At 33.0% G+C, this 22900-nt stretch overlaps 1 protein-coding gene across 3 annotated transcripts in view; it reads left to right on the plus strand.

Annotated features, from left to right (window-relative positions):
* LOC134529592 (segment polarity protein dishevelled homolog DVL-3) overlaps positions 1–22900 on the plus strand; it is an 85933-nt gene that overhangs the window by 36862 nt on the left and 26171 nt on the right. For all 3 annotated transcript variants that reach the window (XM_063363844.1, XM_063363842.1, XM_063363843.1), the window contains 5 exons: positions 1764–1892; positions 2760–2887; positions 4752–4838; positions 12852–12986; positions 16046–16213. In XM_063363844.1, the coding sequence (XP_063219914.1) occupies positions 1764–1892; positions 2760–2887; positions 4752–4838; positions 12852–12986; positions 16046–16213 (647 nt within the window). The remainder of the gene's footprint in view (positions 1–1763; positions 1893–2759; positions 2888–4751; positions 4839–12851; positions 12987–16045; positions 16214–22900) is intronic.

Below are 22900 nucleotides of genomic sequence, written 5' to 3' on the forward strand. Positions count from 1 at the left end.
TTTTTCTTTTCTTTTTTCTTTCAGACTTGTTGGCAGGTGAAAGTAATAGAACACACCTAGATTTGTTGGCCATATATTTTCTATGTTTATTGTTCATGTTCCAACCAAATATTCTGTTTACATTTATTTTTCCCATTGGGGGTACAAAAAATTATATTTGTTCATGGAAATTAATTTTTCTTCAATGTATTACAGGTGATTCAAGACACAAATCAATACTAGAATTAAATTAACTCTACAATAGGTGGTAAAGTATATTTACACAAGTTTTTTTTTTAGTTAATTCTCCTTCGGTTTTTCTTGGTGCACAGTTCCGAGCCTACGTATGTTTTCGTGAACGGTTTTTCGGAATAAAAACCTTGGTCTTTATTCTGGTAAATACAGTAATAAACTGAGTGTCTGATTCTACTCAGCTGTGTATTAACAGTGGAGGAAAGTAATAACTGTGGATATAGTCCATGGTAAAGTTAATTTTGAGTTTTAATTATAATTTTTTAAATAAAATATTTATAAAATTTGTTATTGTTTAGGAACTTCATCTTTGCTTTCCTGCCTTCAGTGCCACATCTGTGAAAATAATGATATATGCAACATTTCGGCATGCCTTTGTGCAGTCATCTTCAGAAGCTAAGATGTAGTTAGTGAGTGGGCAGGCAAACCTATAATAAAGATTTATTGTTCGGGAATATAGGAATTTTTGATTAGAACAGTTCTCTATTTTAAACATTTGGGGTTTTTACAAACAAATGTAAAATATTGCAAGTAGTGGTATTAACATTTATTCAACAAGACAATATTACACTAAATTCCATCTCATTGACACTAAACACAACCCCTATCAGTACTCACCTTCTTGGAAGAACACATAAGTAGGGCCTGAACAAATATCAAATTGATTATTTACAGGTATATAAAACGTAATGCAAGCATTTATTATGAACCAGTCACCAATGGTTTTACTTAAATAAAATTTGCTTGGCATTTTAAAACATAAAACTTTAAAACATTAAAATTTGCTTGGCATTTTAAAACATAAAACTTTAAAACATTAAATTTCTGATATTAAAGGCTCTGAACTGAGTTAGTCTCAAAGAAAACAGTACTTAAATTTGTAAAGTTTATCTTCCACTCTGAAGTCTATGGCTCTCATCAGAAGTTTACTTTATTCTTATAAAATTTAACAATAACAAAGTCTATAACAGGGAATACATGTTACATTGGTTTGAATCCAACTCCTTATTTTGGCATGTCTTTAGTAGTGCTGAATTCCCCTGCAGTCTGTACGGGCCTACACCAGTATCGCCTTATATTTATTTTAACATTATTAACACAAATATGATTTGTAATTATAGTATAGGAAAATACATTGTCCATATAAGGAGATCATAATCATTTCTTTAATTGCTGTTATTTAATTTTTTTAATGAGTACACTTCCAATACATTTAAATACTCTATGATGTAGGGTATAAGTTATTTTACTGAGTAGCGATGTTAATCATAGAGTATACTGTATGATACTTGATGCCTGTATTAACCCTGCTTGAACTGTCAGCACTTGACATTATTCCAGTTATCTGCATGTCAATAATTTTGACTTTTTGAAGTGTTATATGTTTTAGCGTTTAGAGTTTTTGTTGATTGGTTTTGAAGTGTTTTATGTTTTTGGCTTTAGAGAGTTATCATTTGTTTGTGTGTTCCTCAAATGTGCTACTCTGTGTGGACAGATATTTTGCTAAGTTATATTGTTATTATTCTTTTTAGAGGTGCTGTGGCTCTTGATGGTCGTATTGAACCTGGAGACATGATTTTGCAAGTAAATGATATTAATTTTGAAAACATGTCGAATGATGAAGCTGTCAGAGTTCTGAGAGAAGTTGTCCAAAAGCCAGGGTGAGTGCTTATTCTTGTAATAGTCAGTTTAGTTGTAGTTTGCTAATGCATTTTCATTATGTTTAAGGGAGTCCTTAAATTTATATAAGGAATATAAATTCACTTGTTTGAGAGCTATAGAAAAATTTAAAGCGGTATACTGTATTGATGAAGTAATGTTTATGTTGACTGCTATACGGGCACGTGGACCTGGCTTGCAACTCTGTCCCTGGGTCATGATGTGGCCCTTGTGGGTGCTATGCTTGATTCCCTATGTACTGTGTTAAAACATATCCTACCAGCCCGCTTTCAGAGGGTGATCGCCAGTGGGCTCTTTAGGCGTCCCACACGCCTCTGTCCGTATAAAGGGGTGCACGTGGTCAGTAGACAAAGTCCTCACGATTCTGGTAAGAGGGTTTTATTTCTGCAGATACACACTCCGTGGAACATTTAACCAAACTCCTTACATAGTAAACTATAAATATGCCAACGGCAATTCCTCCGGCTTAATTGCAGACCAAGGCACCACGTGACCTGGTCTAGAATACAAGTCATATAGTTTCATTTGAAATGTCCTAAAAAAACTGAAATTCTTACGTTACTCAGTCGGTCACCTGGAGTAGGCCTTTAGGAAACAGAAAAACGGTGTTAGATTCAGCACCCCAAGTATAGCTAAAATCAGTTGCAAAATCTTAGGCACCAAAAAAGTTTTTTTTTGTTTGCCTGTGTAATCAATGCTAATCCATATCGTAGTTACTTATTTTCTAAGGGATTAGATGCTTTTGATGTCTCTATTACTATTGAGGTGTTCACATATGATTCACTTCAAGTATGAAAGCAATACTGAGTTTCTTGGTCATGTAATTTTTCTTCTATTTTTTTTTTCAGACCCATAAAACTAGTGGTTGCCAAATGTTGGGATCCAAATCCTAAGGGTTACTTCACCATACCTCGAACGGAACCAGTAAGGCCTATAGACCCTGGTGCCTGGGTAGCCCATACTGCTGCAATTAGAGGTAAATTTTTAAGATAATTTTTGAATAAAAATATGTTTACAACTTTTTCATTATAATTTTGTTAATTAAACATTGTTTAACGATGGAAAAATTTCTAGCTCCAAAATAAGACAAAATAAATTCCATTGTACAAAATTTTAGAAAAAACAACCTTGTTTACAAAATAGTGATGAAAGAACTCATATTTACACTTCATACTTAAGTTATTCAAACATTTTGGTTACTTATGGCAGTCACATAAACTGTATTTTAAATGTATTTTGTTACAAGTACTTTTAAAGTAAATGTCTTATAGATTCCAACAGTGTTATTTACCTTTTTTTTATTTTGATTTTCCAGTCTGTATTGTTATATATAAATTCAGCAAGTAAGTTACCTCTGTGTAACATACTACTAAATTGATCTTGAATATTTATTTATACATCATTGCAGCTATTCATTCACTTTTTTTAATTCATGAAATTACATAGTCTATGGTCAAAGACTTTTTATTTCTTAACTACTGGTATGCAAGACAATGTAAATAAATAATAGTTTGTTGTATGTTTAAAACTGAAAAAACTAGTCTTGTTTTCATAAGTGCAAACATCGTCCACCTTGGGTACAGAAAGCTCTTATTTTTTTGGGTGAGAGGTGGTTGGCATGATTTTTTTCTAAATCTTTTAGGCCCAAAACCATTTTTTTAAGACCATATTGGTGAAGTATGACATGATGATGAAGCATTACTTACAACAGATAAATGTAACAACAAAAATTTTTCAAAGCCTTGTCATTCTGTCCTAGATTTAATTTGTCATAAATAAAGGAACAAAGTTAGTTCCTAAAGTAATAAAAGTTGCATATAATGTAGCATCATTATTTTATATTCAATAATTGCAACACTTATAAACTAGAAAATTTACACTCTTTGTACAAATATATTTTAATAGACTTAAAGTTTAAGATGCTTTACAGAAAAATGCACACATTTTCTATGATTCAACAGCTAATAAGTCGTGCAACAAACACATTTTGTTAAACTTTAAATATAAAAACGAAAACCAACACCCGAATGTGAGCTGGAACTAATGCAGAACTATTAATATAGAACACACCACGAAAGAGTGCAGGCTATGAAATGTTGTTAACTCATCACTAGACAGAGTAATGTTGTGGAACTATAATATAGTTTACCTGGCTGCCGTTAAAAATGAAAAGTGTGAATAACAAGGGTACATGTGAGCTCATTTAATCACTATTTTTGTAAATAAAGCATTAAAAAAGTTTTTCATAAAAAGGATCAGATTTTACGGTTTGTGGAAACTTTCAGGATCAATATGTAAAGTAGCTGGTTCTGTAAAATGAGGCAAACAAACTGAAATAAAAGATTGGTTTGGTTAAGTTAGCTGTATAAAAAAAATTTTTCCTTAAAATTTTTTTTAAATCAAACAAACATTTCACGTAAAATTTATGTACCTGACCAACCTTTCACTTCAGTCAGATTGTCATAATTTCCCAGAAGCCACTAACTACCCTACTTATTTAATTTTTTTTCCTTTCCCTACGTATTTAATACATTATGTGAAAAAAAAATGCCAGTGGAATTCAAATTCTCATTTTATCTATTCAAATTCAATATTTGAATTTGAGAATCATTTGATTTTCATATTTGATTCTAACTAAAAGAACTAATATTCACACAGGCCTAGTATATTTTTTAATAATTTTATTACTGTGCAAATATGAAAGTAATTTTTCTGTGAAAGTAAACACAAAAACTGTAATTCAAAGAAAAAGTAATTAAGTTCTGTACATTTTCTCAATGATTTTTTTTTTCTATGTTGGGGTAGTGGTGAAATGTGGTGTGGGGTGTGAACTGTTGCAGGGGAGTCGTTTCCTGTTAGGCCGCCGTCAGTCACAACACTGACGTCAACGAGCAGTTCCATCACTTCAAGCGTTCCAGACACTGAGAGTAAGATTATATTTACCGTATCTTTATTCACCAATCAATAACTTTTTTTTTAAATTTATGTCTTATTTATTTGGCATTTTAAGTATAGCACATCTTTTAGCTTCGCAGATGTCCTGTGATTTTGTGTGCAAGGCTACATAAGGAATTAGACAAGACGAAAAGATAATTTTTTGTACATTTTACCATTTTACTTTTTTTGTTTAGATTAAAACATTCCTATAGGAAAAGACCTGCTTTTTTGATTTTGTAAGTTTTTATTTATAATACAGCAGGACCATGGTACAACATTTTTCAAGGGGGAAAGGAAAAAATAACAATATAAGCTGGAAAATGTTACGAGCAGGAAATATAAATTTAGCATTTGTCTGTGTGCAAATTATTTACCTATTGAGTCATCAAGTTATTTAAAGAAAGTACGTGTCAAAACCACACTTGATGCTAGAATTTGCTGAAACTAAGCCAACAATCTTCCTTCAACTGTAAGTTGCATCAAGCTTCTATTTTCTTTGTCTATACAGAACAGACTACTACATTTCTGTAAATTTTGTGGAAATGCCTATGTCCAATTCCTTCCCCACTTGAACATTTGTTTTTTGTGGATTCCTATTTATGAATTAAATAAATTTACTTTGTACCCCCCATTTTCATTCACTGTATTTACTTTTTCCACTATTGATATTTTCTTTACATATCATTTACATGTTATTAAAAGTAATGGAATACTTTCCCTCAAGCTATATTATGGAAATTACTTTCTTCCTGTTGTTCATGTTTCGTACAAATTATTATTTTTTTTTTACGGAAAACTAATCTAAGATGTTCTTGCACAGTTCAATTTATCATGAAATATGATTACATTTTTCGGTCCAACCATTTTCTCCACAAGATGTATGATGTACATTATTGTTTATAATACAGTAAAACCTTTTTGTTGCGACCCCATTTATTGCGACCACCTCTCTATTACAACCCGATTTCGAGGAACCGTGAAAAATTGCCGAAAATCCGAAGAAAATCGGACAGAAAATAAATTTCTTGTGGTAAGTAGGGTGTTACTGCGTTTCTCTTGCCAAGTGCTGTACAGCCGTATGCAGCGCATATCTAAAAATAGATACCACTTCATGTCGACCTCTGTCAGCGCTTAACAACCCCCATTCCACCTCCCTTTGCCGGCAGGGTGCAGATAAAGGTTTTTGTGGCAACGTGTTTACGACCGCTGTCAGCGCTTAAGCCAGCCCCACATGACACCCATTTCCTTAAGTGAATTCACGTCACGCGAGTTCGGCTATGCTAGCCGGCTGGTTGTTATTTTCGTTCAAAACGTGGCGAAGGAACTTGTGTGGATCAGGTAGAAAACATTCGGCTTTAAACGAAAGATATAAGAACAATGCTATCCTGAAATGCTGTGACATGTTTTTGGAGTAGATAATCACGGTTACAGACCGACAGGATGCGCTCCCGCCCTTGCCGTCAGCGATGTTTATTTTGACAGCTCAAGCAATTATCTTTTCCACAACCCTTCATAGCGTAAAAAAAAGAAAGAAAAAAAACACGTTCGAATGCAGATGGAAAAGTAACTATGCAGTAAAATAAATATATTTACGGCCCTGCCAAATTTTTCTATTCAGTAAAATTTGAGGTATTAATGATTTTTCAGCAGAAACTGCTGTGTGACTAATAAACAAATTGTATCATAATAACTTAAACTTATAAAGTATTTATTAACGACGAAGAACAGTTGTATAAGCCCCTAAAAATATTTATTTTACCGAGAATGGACTATACAACCTGGCTTTTGCCGCACGCGGTGTGGGAGGGGAGGAGGATGCTGACAGTTTCTCACGCAGAAGGTGTAAGATAACATGACAACTGAGACGGTTTTTCGTGCGATAGTGGACGCGCCGAGCTCGGCTAGACACTGCCGCGTGGACAGTCTAGAGGGGTGGTATCTATTTTCAGCCGTCTCTTGTATGCCTGCCTGCTTACAGTACAGCTCTCGCCAAGATAAACGTGAACACATAGCGCCCAACAATGTGTAACAGACTTGTTTTTCAGCCGATTTTACTCAAATTTTCGACTTTCTCTGCTAAAATTTTTCACAGTTTCTCAAAAAACGGTCGTATAAACGGAATGGACGCATCAGAGGGGGGTCGCATAGGCGGGATTCTACTCTATTAAAGCCGACACAAAAATTTGCTGATTTGAATGATCTTTCATTTGGTTTTTTTAAATTTTTTTTTCTGATTTTCACATTTTGGTCAAAATGTCCAATTTTTTGACGGTTCCCGAGAATGTATTCGTAAAATCACTGCTTCGTTAAATCCGGGGTTTGTGACATCGGGGTTCTAGTGTATTTAACTACGGAAAGCAGAAAATATACATGTAAACTAACACATATTTTCTTTAGAGGTGGCATGTAGGGCGACGGACTTGTCATGAAGGTTAAAAGTTTAAAGCAAAGCCGTATAGCATTGTGAGTGACAGCATCCTGCCATTGTACGGCTGGTTAGCGAGTAGCGGTTTGGGAGGGGGGGGGGGGGGAGAAATGAACTGAAAATTTCGGAAAACATCTATTACGACCACCCCCCCTCTATTACGACCCTATTCCTGGGAACCGTGAGGGGTCGTTTCAGAGAGGTTTGACTGTATTGAAGTTGCCCAAAAAACTTTGTTTCTCGTAAAAAAATAATTGTTTTTAGGTTGAAATCTATTATCATTAGGAAGTTACAGTTTACTTATTTAATTAACAGGAATACAAAGTTTTCTGATGTGATAAATCTCTTTCGGACACTGTTATGTGTCAAGATTGGCCCAGCTAGGCAACCTGATAGTAATATTCATTAAACACTTGAAGCATGAAGATACACAGCAGTCATAATAAAAAAAAAATTTTTATTTTTTTTTATTTCACCCAAGATTTTGCATTTAAAAAAGTTTTTTTTAAATTTTGCATTTGTTTATTGTTTTTTTTTTTTAGTTTTTACCAAAACAAACAAAGAATAGTATAGTAGTTAACTTACTTTCCAAGTCCAGATGATTTTCCACATACATCAACTATCTCTCATTGCTCGATTATGAGAAAAAAATAAAAAAAAATAACATCAATTAAATCCTTCAGTTAAATATTTAACTGAAGTATGAAGTAGTTCCAAGACATGTCTGGTGGGCAATTTTTTCGTCTGGGGTCGATTTTCTAATTAACAAGTCCGAAAGAGAAGGGGAAGAAAACAAAGTATATCATTGGCATGGCCCCAATCGGCAGGCATTAAATCATCCCATCACACGTTCATCTTAAATTTACCTGTGAGTTGCCAACAATGCAGCCACACGCGGTGACAATTGAGTGCCAGCTGGTTGGACAACGCAGCTGCCCTCTTTTACAAAGGTGAAACACAAAACGGATGGAGGCAGTCCCGTGAGCCAACCGACCAATCACAACAAACATTACCTTATATGGATGGTGTTATGCACAAATGAGTTAACCAACAAAAGAAAAAAAAGTTATTGAAATAATTGTGTAGGTAAATTGACACTTTTAATTGAGCTAAATTTTTTTAACCGACATTCCTTACTACTATGCCATCTTGCGACCAAACATTCAACGCACTGCCACAATACCGGTTATTGTGTGTTCAACTTTGAGCTCAATTTACTCAGTTGAAAATGTTTGTGGGTTGAACCATTTTTACATAACACCGTCCATATGGCAATAAACTATACCCTCTAAGCTACTATTTAACCAAGGTCAGCTTCTTCACGTTAACAAATAACGTAGATGTTTCATGATTTTCGGTAGTGGAATTTTGTACACTCTGTGTAGTTTGTCCTGATACAAAGTGTGTAGTTCGTTCTGATTGGTTACAGAAATACCTTACTGCGACCGTTCTTTCACATTTCTGTGCAGTCATGCACAAACATGCGGGGTTTTCCTACTTAAAAACTCTGCAAATGCGTGTTACAATAACAAACTTGGCAGAAAACAAACGTCACAATTGCGCCACTTACTGCATACCTGCGAATTTCTTAATGATATTGTGGCACCAGAAAAATATTTTCCGTTTTCAATCTGGTGTAGAGGTTCAGTGCTCATATTGATGATTAGTGAAATATTGTAAATTTAAATTAAAAAACCATAAACTTTAGTTTAACCTTACCAACAAATTTGAAATATTAATGTAAACTTTTGTTATGGGTAAACAAAATACTTCTAATGACTATGGCTTATACTGTATGAAAATTATCAAATATAACGTGTCCTTATCTACTCCAGCAGCATAACATACCATTCTAGGTACATTAGGTTTAATTTTCTTGAGTTAGTGGTTATGCAGTGTTACAACACGTGTTCTATTATCCGTTCCTTCGCCATTGTGTAGCATGTATGAAAATGTAGCCAGTGATAGTTGGCATCATGTTTGGTTAGAGTGTATAGAGTGCGCGTGCATATTCAAGTATCAATATCAATAGCTTGGCTATTGCATTCAGCATGTGCACTCTGTCTCATGCCAAGTAAATTATATTTGATAGCCCTCACTCTTTCGTGGTTAGTATCTACTACGACAATAGTTATTGGTGTGTTGCGTTAGTTCAGTCTCTCATTTGGGTCATGGTTTTTGTTATATGTTTATTTTAAGTTGATACAAAATAATATTTTTGTTTCATAATATTTACTTAGTAGTTATATGAGGTCAACTAAAATTAAGATTAAACACAATATTAGATTATTAGTTTGATGTGTTAATTCTCTTCAAAAACATTTTAAACGCCTCAGTTTTTTTCCCGTACAATTATGTTCAACCCTATAATATAAGTAGACATTAATTTATTCAATAATAAATCTAAACTTTTTGTTGTGTTTTTGTGTTGCATATTTTGGGCATGGCTTGAGTATTGATGGTATATTAGTAGGTTAGTAGTATACATTACATGTTTCTTTAATGTTAAGTCAAAGTATTTGTGGGAGGTGGAATACATACAGGAAATGAGGTATATATTTATTAGATGAGTTTTAATTTTTTCCCTTAATTTAAATTTTTTTGTTTCCCCTGATGAGTATATAAATAAAGGGTTTTGCTGTGTGTCTATAAGCAATAAAGAATGCTTTTTTTTGTGCTATCGCAGAAAGGTTGACAAACAAAAATATTGTAGAACTAAGTGTGTATATCTGAAAACATACCATAATGGCAAGAAAAGGAAGGATATGATATTTTCTTTTCCAAGAAGAAAGATGCTAACAGACACAACACTGTGAATTAACATATATGTACCTTTGATATATAAAATGCACAGAGGTTTTTCAATTTTTTGTTTTTCAATTTTTTGAGTTATAGAAAACAAATGTAATAAGCAGGAAACAAATAATTTGTGAAACATTATACACAGGATGTAAATACATTTTTAGTGGCTCGTTGCAAGAAATTAAGAAGCCATACTTTTAAAACATAAATTAATTTTGCTACTGACATTTCTTCAGATTAAAATTTCACCAAAGATAGAAATATTTTTCTCTTTATTATGAAAAAATCTCATTTTCGTCACTGAGTAAATGATAAGTTTTATGTTTGTGCATAAAGTTTTAATTTTACTTGGCTTCTTACAGTAAAGTTAAGAATATTATATGAAAATAAGTTTAGTTTCATTATATATTTGTCTTAGATATAAAATCACACATTAAAAGAGTAGGTGTGAAAAACTTAAATGGTGTAAAAAAATAAGAGTAAACCGAGCATGCTCCACAAACTTCCTGTGTGCAGCAATGAATTTTTAACATGCGTTTGCTGTAATCAGCAACTCGAGTAGCCTTACATATGGGAATGGAGATGTGAAATAAAGCCAGTAGCCAGTAAGACTGCCGACAGCCAGGTCATCTCAACTATCGGGGGAAAGAAGGCGATTGTAAAACAACGAAACAGTTTAGCCACAATGTCGCACGTGGACCTTAAGTTTAGTATGGAAGCTACGCTAGAAGTATTACCACAGTCGTTCTAAACCACCACAACTGCAGTTTATTAGTTTATTAATTTTTCAAATCCATTCTTTTTTAAAATAAGTTATGAGGAGCTACAATACATCACAATTAAACATTGATAGTTAACAAAAATATCTTAAATCATTTTTTAATTAATTGCTTACATTTCTGAACACCCTATTCCCCCAGAAAAATAAAATACAAGTCCATGGATTTACATTGCGGAATACTGATTAATTTTTTTTGCTGTTCCCATTAAAACTACAATAAAGTTCAGTAACTAACGTTCAGTCGCTACTCTGGCAAAACTGTGGTTTCGTACATGCCTGATTAAAGAGCTTTTACTGCTCTTTAAAATTTGTCAATTTTAAGTTTCGGAATATAGTTTCATGTGAAAAGAGATGACTGTCTGTTTGTATAAAGTTTGATAGTTTGAGTCATTGGGTTGACTGAATAAAAAAAAACCATTCCATAAAACCTCCTTTCTAAAATGGTGTCCATTGACTCACAGTTACAGAATATTAAGTATTTGTTATCTTTACATACTCATTTATAAAAAGTAGCTAATGCCAATCAATACCTATACCCTTCCCTCGAAGTAACGCACTTAGTCTTCATGAGTGCTAATCAAAACAGTGCTAATCAAATATGTTGTTTCCATAGAAGTGTATGTTAATCAAAATAATTAGTTTCCAACTATGGAAGTGTGCTTCTTGACTACCATTTTAATCATGACACTGCTGCTTTTAAAATCAATTTACAGTACTAATTATGTGTTTAAACACATTTAAAGTACCTTTAAATAAGTGCTTGAATTACATTTTGATTAAACAACCTAAAATTAAATTACAGTATAAAAACTCAAAGGCTTCATTGTTTGCATAACAAGTTTTGGGTATAAATTTCTGTACTAATTAGGTGCCAACAACATTTCTGAGTACAGAATATTGTTTTAATATGGAAGATATGGTTCAATTCTAATAACATTAAAGAAGCTTCAGCTTAATGTTTTTTATTAACAAGAAAAATATTTATATTGTTAACATCATTCCCAACTCTGTTTTTTACTAAATGCATGCCTGCCATGAATGACTAACTACATGGATTGTGTGAGGTAAACTACCCCGGAAAATGTCGCCTTTATCACCAGAGTTGCTGCTGACTTGCAGGATGGCATACTATAAACATTGACTGAAATTTAGGGCGTTGGAGATGTTTCTGCTTAATATAATCCACTGTTCTTTGTTAAATGAGCTCAAGTAAATTGGCAATGAAGAAAGCAATTAGCTTTTAAAGAGAGGGCAAACTATTGTTTTATGATTTGTCATTATTAATTTGTTGCATTGTGTTTAATGTTACACAAGTGCTGTTGCCATTGTGGACACACGATAATAAAAAAAAATTGTGTAAATGTAAAAGACTGCTACTTCGAATCTATGACCCTGCTACTTCAAATAATGCTCTAATTTAACAGTGTTATTGAGGATGGGTGTTTATAATTTTCTGCACTAAGTTTTTCTAAGTTATATTATATAAGGTATAATGATTGTGTGCACCATAATCTTTAAGACTGCAGATTATGTGTTAAGTTCTGAGGGAGGGATGAAAGCTTTTTTTTTTATATTTGCATTAAATTATGTGTGTGTGTCTCTTTGTGTATTAGACAATTTTCATGTTAGCTAGATATAAATATACATATCTGTTATCAAAAGTGTTTTACAGGAAAAAAATTACACATATTTATTTTTGAAACACATAAACATTGGAGTTTTTTGTTTTAAAACTTTAAAAATGTTTGCAAATAATTATGTGTATCAGATTTTGTGAGGTTAATAGTGAAGAACAACAGATTATTAGAAAAATATCATGACCCAACTTGAGAAACTGGCTAGAAAAGTGTTTGAAGGTAGGTTTCAATTGAAAGTCAAGTTTTAAAGAACAGAAGCTCACAATGCAGCGAATATAGAAACCAATAGTTTTAAGGAAGAAAAATTGTGTAACTTGATGTTCCTCGAAACTTACATGCTCTTTTATTATTTCTACAGGACCATTCGAAGAACTGAATTTAAGTGTGAGCACTGACATGGCGACAGTTGTGAGGGCTATGGCTCGACCAGACTCTGGGCTTGAAATCAGAGACCGTATGTGGCTTAAGATTACCATCCCAAATGCTTTCATTGGTGAGTAAGTCTCTTGAATATTGTACAAACAGTTGTTTTCTCATGCCTTTTTTTATTTCAGTCTCGTAAAATTTCAATCATTTAGAATGAAAGGTGTGATCTAATACATAAATAGTAATCTTGTGAGTGCATTAGGGCCTCGTCAATCAACTTTGAAGCTGTAGTTTATTATATACTCACAGCTTATATCACATTTACCTGTGTGTTCATTCCTAATATAGATAAGGAGTTATTTCTATAACTATTATAACATGAACACTGGTTTTACGTAGAATATAATATCTGTCCTTCCTTTAGTCAAAAATATCTTATTTTTGTAAATATATTAGTAGGAATGTGTACATTTAGCGAAACAAAACCATGGTTGCTACAGGACTAGAAAACCGGGAAATGTCAGGGAAATTAAAATGGTCAGGAAATTCCGGGAAATGTCAGGGAAAATTCTACGAATTCTGGAAATTTTAAAGTTGCTTATAATTCAAACAAAGCTTTGTTTTGATGCGCTCGTACCGCTACCAAACGACTCCGCTAAAAGGCTGCTGCTTAAGGCACACAGCATTTGCAACGTTTTTTTTTTTACTGGGTCTACGATTGTCCGTTGCAATAGGCTGTTACAACCACCCACCATAACTTCTGGCCAATCCAGGCACTCGTTTGTTCACTAGCGAACCCGGCCTTCATTTGTTCGTGTTTTGATCCTTTTTAATTTGCCCTTGAGACTTGTGTTTTGTTCCGTTCCATGCAGTGAACTACAGAACGGGCATGGCGTCGTTTATCTTTTGAAGGCTATTTTCACGTGGAATAAGATGAGTACAAAGCTTATTACGTGAATTTAAAGGCGTTTTTTCAGGTGAAGTTAGTTTTTGATGCGATCATAAGAAAATAAAGTGCATTTTGATAAAGAAGCAATACCAATTCTCATTTTGAAAACTACCAAGCTGATACAAAAACACGTGGATTTTGTGCGCGGTTATGTATTTGCATTTTTTCTAACTATTTTTTTTAATTACTTTTTTTTCAACCATTATAATCCGTGAGTTCTGTTGCGTGACACTTACATTGTGTATAAAAAATATGCATAACTGAACAATTTTTTCCCCAGAATCGTTAGTTAACATTGTAAGAATGTAAGAGTATTGCATATTGTAATGCTGCTATTGTAATTCTCTAAGTAGGCCCGTTATATTGCTAGGTGTGAATTTGTAATAGTTTTTGTATTTGTGTAGTAATATTTTTTTAAGAATTCATAAACAATAATTTTTTAACCTAACCTGAAAATATTAATATGTACTTTTTTCTAGCTTAGAGATGTCGAATAAAACTACTTTTAAGGAGAATTGGCTCAAGGAGTCACAGTTTCAGCATATCAAACCCTCCGCTAAAAACCTAAATTCTGCGTACTGCACTTTGTGCTACAAAAGTGTTCAACTCAGCAATATGTGTCGAAGAGCTCTCACCAGCCATGTCGAAGGAAAAAAAACACATTCACAATTCTGCCGTCAAAATAACACAATAAAAAAAAAACCTTATTTTACCTCATCTTGAAATTTTTATATTACATTTAATCATATGCACGTTAATATTTATGGTATGTATTTCATAAGAAAGTCAGGGAATTTTTCTCTTAAATTTCTGGAAAACAGGGAAAAGTCAGGGAATTCTAAGATTATATTTCTGTAGCAACCATGAAAATGAATAAAGACAAGAAACATGAAATTCACGCCTAATTTTGTTTTAACAAGCGATGAGAGATTATATTCTGAGAATGTGAAATTAATGCAATGAAACTATGTTATCAATGATCATAAACCGTTCAAATGAAATGAAAGCTTTTATACCAACACTAAATTTTGACTGCATAATGATATTGCAGAAAATTTAAATATTCCAAACCGAAATGATAACGTAATAAACCTGAAAAAATACATTTACTTATGCATGTATTTTTTCTGTCGACAAACGGGAAAAAATTTAAACAAACTATTTGGTTGCAGGATAACCAACCATGAAAGAAAATAATATGATGACTTAATCAGCATGTGATACATTTTTTTTTTTAACTGCCTTCATTTATGAAAGAAAGGAAAAAAACAAGCGAAGAATGTGTTTTCATCTATGTTAGCTAAAGGAACACAATGTAAAAATGTTTATTTCTCATTTTATGTACTTGTTTATGCTTCAAAATACTTTCCTTGTTAAATGTACCCTCAATTGTATGGTAGACTCTTTGCGCAAAACTGAAATTTACATTTTAGTTTTTCGTAAGATTTACAGTTATGAACCTGTTATTTGTGATTGTGTCAAAAACATGGTAAATCTGCAGATCAGATTCCAAAACTAGGAATAAACGTTTCTATACAAATTACAACTTCAAATTTGTACACTATCTATGACAAACAAACAACTGTGTATCAGCACGCTAATATAGGTTCTAGGAGAGTAATATGTGGTGGCAAAGGAAGGAAAAAAATGAACACATGTGTTAGAATGTGTTGGTGAAAGTTATTCTGATGTAAATAAAAACAAAATTCTATATTTTTTGATGGAGGAGACACCCAAAATTAGTGGACAGCCTGATATCAAGGTCGGCTTCTATTCAGGTTAATACAGTATGTCCCTGTATTTTTTGTATTCTTAGTGTCCATACAATTTAATGGCAATATGGCCTACCTGTTTATTCCGTAGGAGACTGTTACTGTTTCATGTAGATCTGTGCCACCTTTGAAATAATTTCATTTACTGAGGGATTAAATAATACTACTCTTTCATGTGAAAATATGTCTTGTTTTTAAAAAATTTTCTTACTAAATTTTGTATTACTTTTGTTCCTAGATATGAATATTTTATCAGAAATTAATTTTGGAATTTTATTCACATGGTGTAAAACAAGTTTATGTTATCAGCAATGATTGTTTACAATTTTTAATTTAATTTTAACATTTTTATTTTTACACTACTGTGCAGTTTATTCACCTACTTTTAGTACCGCTTTATAACATTTTTAATAATGAAATTGATTTTATTTACCACTTACAGTAAATATAATTTTTATTTTATAGGTTGTGATGTTGTCGACTGGTTGAATACACACGTAGAAGGTTTCTTGGATAGAAGAGATGCTCGAAAATATGCATCTCAGATGTTGAAGGCTGGCTACATCAGGCACACTGTCAACAAGATTACATTCTCTGAACAGTGCTACTACATTTTTGGAGATCTTTGTTCAGGTAAGTGTATTGTTTGTTTTTTAACATTTTACTTATTCTCAATTAATTGATATTACTTGAAACACTGTGGTCAGCCTTGTTAATGTATTTCAACAAGCGAAACTTAAAATGCTAAAAAATTTTATGGTGTGCAGTTTGATATATTTACTTAATAGTGCCTTTAAATGTTAAACTCATCACCTTGAAAAGTTAACACTGAGATGTGCAGTAGTAAATACTGCGTAGCACCGTGATGCTTGCCAAATCATCAATGGTGTTTTTCTCATTTCGTAAAGGTTGATATTGTGTGTCATCTTAAGGTTATTTTGACATTTCATTTAGTTTAATACAGTCTTACACAGTTATTGACAGGCAATTTAAGTGAAAATAATCTTAATACATTGAGTGTTATGCGTACTGAAATAAAAATTTCTTGATATTACTGTTTGAGCTTCATTTCATACTTACTGAGTCCATGCTGTAGTCTGGGTAAAGGATTCAAGTTCGCTGGATACATGCCTGGTGACCAGCTTCTTTGCAGTGTAAAATGACTTATGCTTGTGAATTTTGGTAATTTGATGTATTAAAGCAGCTAATCCTATGTTGTTGAGCTTAATAGCTGTTTTGTTTTATCAAAGGATAAATTTTATGCTTTGAAAATCAACTCAAGTGCACATGAATTGGATTTATTTTGAAAAATGTGAAGAGTGACAAACTTTTAACACGCAGACAAATATTTTTCATGTTACATGTAGGACAAGATAGGCATAGAATCCGAAATGAGAAATAAGGTATTGTTAAGGTTTTGCATTTTGTGGAGTAAGGTATATATATTTAAAAACATTTACTGCTTACTTTTATGTAGTTACATATCAAAGTCTAAATTTTATTTTTTATTTGCTGTTGTACCCATCGTTGACACGTTGGGTGTCAATTTCGTTGAAAAACATTCTGATTCACTTTACTCCATTTTGTTTTTTTTAGAACAGATGTTATTTTGAGGGGAAGTTAACTCATTGTCTTAAAACAGTCAAATATTTAGAAACTGTTATAGTACTATTTTTTCCCCAGGATTAAAACTGTATTCATAGAAAATTTCAGCCTAATCATTCGAACAGTTTTTGCATTAAAGAATAGCAGACGGCCAGAAAGACAGACAGCATTATATTTATGTATCTGTGTGTCAAAACAGTCCAACTACAATGAATAAAAAACAGCTTAAATAAATTTACATGCAATCATGCAAACATTATGCAATAAAACTAAATATTTACTTAATATTGTAATATCTGATGTTCTTCATAACCTTTAAGGCAGGGTTGCCACCAGGTCATGAACGTGAATCCTTGACAAAACATCCAAAAATCCTTGAAAATCCTTTAAAATATGACAAGCATATCCTTGAAAATCCTTGCGACCACAAAATAAGTATTTTGACCCTGAAAAATTTTTATTACTTAAATTTCTTAAAAACTAATATCCATCCAAATGAAGTAATGTTCGAGAAAATAATATACTTAATAAGTTATTATTGTTTCTTTAACCAGTAGGCTTAAAAATACACGCAACCAAATCAGTTGTTCTTACTATAAAATTTTGGTTCAAACAAAGTTCTTATTATTATGGAAAATAGTACAACTGAAATAGTTATTTCAGCAAAATGCCTTCACGTAACAATGAAAAAGTATGTAGGCAGAATAATGCAAAATATTTGGTTTATATTTTGTACAGTCAGTGTTCACATAACGGTTTTTCACAACACACTTATTTTATTAAGTTTCTTGCTTTTTTCCTCAACTCAGCAGTAGGTTTAAACTCAGCTACACGCTTCCTAACAGAAACCTGCATCAAGGCATTCAGCATTGGTGCCCATAAAGATGACCGATGTGCTGTCTTGATTAGTTTGAGCTGACTGAATGCTCTCTCTACACTCGTGTTGCTGTGAGAGAGTATCATCATTGCTCTTGCTAATTTGCACAAGGTTGAGAAACGTGGTTTGCCGTTCTCCTCATACTTGAAAACTTTGTACCAAAATACATCAACTGCGTCTGAGTGTGGACAAATGGATTCAGGTAAGTCCCAAAGCGTGTAATCAAAAAATTCTGCATTCAGAGAATCGTGTTCTCCATCAGAAATTACATTTGGGAAAACTTTGGCTAGTTTTTCCATCTTTTTCCACTCTCCACAATGTTTTTTGGTTGGGTCAAAAACATCTGTTCTGAAGAACTACATCATTCACAGGAAGAAGTCTGTAAAATTCTTTTGTTCCAGTCTCATAAAATTCCCTTATATTGTTAAAAAATTCAATTTTTTCAGACTTAGGAATTTCATTTTCTGCCAGAAACGTACGGGTTGCATGCCCAACAAATAAGGATGAATCTGAAAGCTGGTTTGAACGCTGAAAATCAATGGAGGTTAGATCACTTTTCTGAATCACACCAAACTGGACGAAACTTGCAATTGTTTGTCGCAGCAGTGTACTCATCTCGCTGTACAACTTGTGTAAATACGGACGTTCTTTTTGGAACAGCAAATTGAATTTTTCAAACCGTGGCAACACTGCTTGAAGAAAAAGAAAGTACAGTTTGGCTGAACATGAGTGTAGTGTTTATCTGATTCGTTGTACAGATTCCAAAGAGCTCTCTTTTGCATCAACTGAATCAAAATATTCAGTTAAAGCTGGCCATTGCTCCAACATACGATTTACACACTGAAGTAGTGCCAGCCATCTGGTGAAAGAAGGACGCAAAATCTTATGTTCTTCCACCTCCAGCAACTGCTGGACATGTCTGTACTCATCTTGGCGTTTTCCAGATGTCTTGAAATAAGTATACACATCTCTAGAAAACTGTTTCACACACGCCTGGTAGTGCACCACAGTGCAGCCAGATGGGAAACATGGCAAGTATAATTTAGAAACCATACATTTTCTTGTTCCCCTTTAACTCGCGAAAGTACTGAGTTAAACTCTCCAACCATAGCCTTTGCACCATCTGATGACATGCTAAGGCAGTTTTTCCAAGGAATATATTCTTTCTGAAATGACTTATTTACAAGATTAAATAAGTTCTCACCAGTTGCTTTGCACTCAATAGCCACGACCTTGTACAAGTGTGTTTCTACTTGCTGACTAACAAAATATATGGCATAAATAATCATCTGCCTGTGCACTGTTATGTCAGTAGACTCATCAATTAAGAGTGTAAAAAATGTTGTTTTCATGACATTGACGATTTCTTCCTCTTCGGAAAAAGCCAATGCCTGTTGGATGATCATGCCAGTTTTTGTGCGACCACAACAAAAATTTCTAGTAATGTCACTGTCTGGGAACATTTTTGGTACTAATTTAGTGAAACTATCACTCAGGTTCATGGGCAAATTGTTTTCGCTAACAAAGTTAGCCCACACTAAGTCCACATCAACACTCCCATTATCATCTTTAATCACAAAGTTTGTGAGCGAAGAGTTTTGTTCAACACATCTGAGATTTTTTTTGTGGCTCTCAGTATTGCCATGACGGCGCAAATCCTTCAACCCTCCATTGGAAACGCAAAGGATAGAATTACAAACTGTGCACTTCGCCTGGTAAACACTATTCCCAGGCTTCACCCATTTCAATTCATTCTCCCATTCCCATTTATAATGTTGTTTGAATGGGATGCTTTCTGGTGATGCCTTTTGTTTTTTATTCATCGTAACGCGCACAAGAGGTTACGATCAAAAAAACTTTGCTTAAGAAATTTTCGTTTCAATAAATAGCTGAAGCGACAACGTGTTTCTCTCGAGACAAAGTTAACAAACATGAACAAGTGTTATTCATCGTTAAGATTCCTGTTTACATTCAACACGGCCATAGAAGAAAACAGTATGGGTAGGCGTAGAACTTCAATGATTCATTGCTGTGTCGAGAATGTTGTTTCTCGATTCTGCCGCGAGCGGTTAAAATTCTTTCATGAGAAATATCAATAGTCAATATCAGTTCGTCTAATGGCTGTTTAAAAATTTTGCCCCTTGGGGCAACACTAAAACGTGTAAAGATTGCGCTCCATGTTGAATGTGTCTATGAATTTTGTATTTGTTTACAAACATATGTTCATGCAATTTTGTGCTTAGCTTTATTTAAAATCCGTGATATTCGTTCAAAATCCGGCAATCCGTTTAGAGGTTTAAAAATCCGCGAAAACGGATAAAATCCGTGAAATTGGCAGACCTGCTTTAAGGTAAAGGATTGAAATGGATACCTTTAAAATACAGGGCCTGGCTGAGAGGCCTCTTATTGAGGGTTTTGCATGTTTATGATACTTTTACAAGCTGCATAAATGATTTTATTGTATCATTTCCTATTTACTGTAAATTAAGTTGAAAAATGTTTAAGTAGGTTTTATGAAACACGTGGTGACTACCGTAAATAAGTGTATTTAATCTGGTGCGCTATGCTTGTGAGGTAAATTATTTAGCTGATATATTTGTTTGGTCATTATACTGTCCGAGATATATTTTAATACTTTCTTATGCAGTTAACACCGACTTGATAAAAAACAATTTGAATCTGCATTCATCTTGGCTATAAAAAATTTGGTAAAAATATCAGTTACCCATTATAAGATTGAATTTTTATTGTGTACTTGTCCTAAAAAAATCGACTGGGGCTGGGAAATGAATTTTACCTCTTAGAAACCTTGCAAAGTTTTTTTTTATTTCAACAGTAAATTCTGCCTGAGTCAAGTTCTTATAAATTGAACCAAACTTGAGTGATTACAGAAATTTTAGAGTTAAATTTTACATATCTGGTGTTCATGTAAATTAAATTTACCATTAGTGGTATATTGAAGTTCATATATGTCTTCAACGAGGGAGTAAGTAAAATGTAACTATTAAATATACCTATTTATAATTTATTTTTTAATTGGGTATTTTATTCCCACTGGTTTCTGGAAAGCACAGTCAATTTGAAGGCATTTGAAGTCAAGGAACATTGTGTGGTTTAAGTGAATTCAATATGAGAAAATATTGATCATAGCTTAAACAAGGTTTTTCTCATTTTCAATAATTTTAACCCTACAATTTCCTCATATGGTGATTCTGAAGGAGAGCATCTGTTCTAAAAGAAAATTCCAAAAAACCTTTTTTTTTAAACTTCCTAATATGTTTTCTAAAAGAGCATTGTGATACATGAAGTAGGTAGTTTATCAGTAGTTCAACTTTTTATAGAGTGATTAGTTTAGATTAGCTACATTACAAATTATGAGAATGGTTGGCTGGGTGAACTAATTAAAAAATACTTTCAAATTGTTTGATTAGTAGTTAGGTTAGTATAGCTACATTGAAAATACAGAAAAATTGTTTGAATGGTTAGCTATATTAAAATTACATAAAATAGTTATAGGTGAGGTTAAAAATAGGTACCTTATAAATTCATGTGTCAGTGTTCTTAATGTAATTAACCCAACTTAACCAATTTATCTCACAATTTCACACTATATTTCATTTATTTATCTAACCTAACCTCATTAAAATGATGAACTACAGATAAACTAATTATAGTTACCACAGCACCCTCTTAGAGAATGACTCAAAAACATGTCATGAAGTAGAAAAACATTTTTGAATTTATAATGGCTTTTCTTTAGAATTATCTCCCTAAACCTCATAGCCTTCCTGACTTTTAATTTTTTTGAAGAAACTAGTCAATTTAAAAACAAATTGCCATTTGCAGCAATGTCTAGCAACATTTTTACTCAAATATACATTTTCGGAATTCTCTGAGGCATCCCGGGCTAAGCCTACTGAATGAACCAGAGGCAACCACCTAAAAGTATGTTTAAAGCACAAAGTGAAAGAACTGCACTAAAAGGGAAAAATAAAGAAAATGTGATCCAAACAAGACATAAATTTGACTAAATTGCTGCAGAAAAATATCAAAAGCATATTTATGGTCTGTACAGATAATGGTGTTTGTTGGGAATAACCTGCCTGGTGTACCAGCCTACATGCATTAATATTAAAAGAAATAACATTCTCTTAAAATATATGCATTATGTGCCACATGCCAAGTAGACTGGATTAACATAATGTTACGAACCAATTTATCTCACATGCCATGGAGTGCTCACGTCAGGCAAGGTCTTAGAAACAGCCTGCCATGATAGCTTGCAGGACATAGCAGTTCTTGTCAGGCTCAGAGGCGAATTACTGGCGAAGTTCGTGCGCTAAGGCAGCAATAAAATGATACACAGACTGACTCGCAAAAGACTCTGGCAAAATCAGATCTAGGGCTGGGAAAAATTGGGGAGACAGGTCTGACAAAGATTATACGGGAGTATACAGAAGGAGGAAAAAGTTTAAGTTCTTGCAGCCAGAAAAAAATGACCGGTGACAGAATATATCCAAAAATATAAATTTATAATTGTGCCAAAAATACTAATTGGCGGCACAGATGATACGACCAATCCAGCGAAACTTTACCAAAGGAAAGGCAAACAAGAAAAAGTTTAATATACAAAAATGTGTGCTGATGAGCAAATTTAAAATAAATTAAGCAAATAAAAAGATTAGGAAAATGTTGAGGTGTAAGTTGCGCTTCTTTTATATTTTTAGTTATGATCTAAATATCAGGGATGTGAGGCATATTTGAGTAATTTTAAGAGAGTCACTTTTCTGTAAAAAAAATTAATTAAAAATTCCAAATAGCATTTTTTTTTACTTGTT

The sequence above is a fragment of the Bacillus rossius genome, chromosome 2, assembly GCF_032445375.1.
Source record: "Bacillus rossius redtenbacheri isolate Brsri chromosome 2, Brsri_v3, whole genome shotgun sequence".
Classification (NCBI taxonomy): Eukaryota; Metazoa; Arthropoda; class Insecta; order Phasmatodea; family Bacillidae; genus Bacillus; species Bacillus rossius.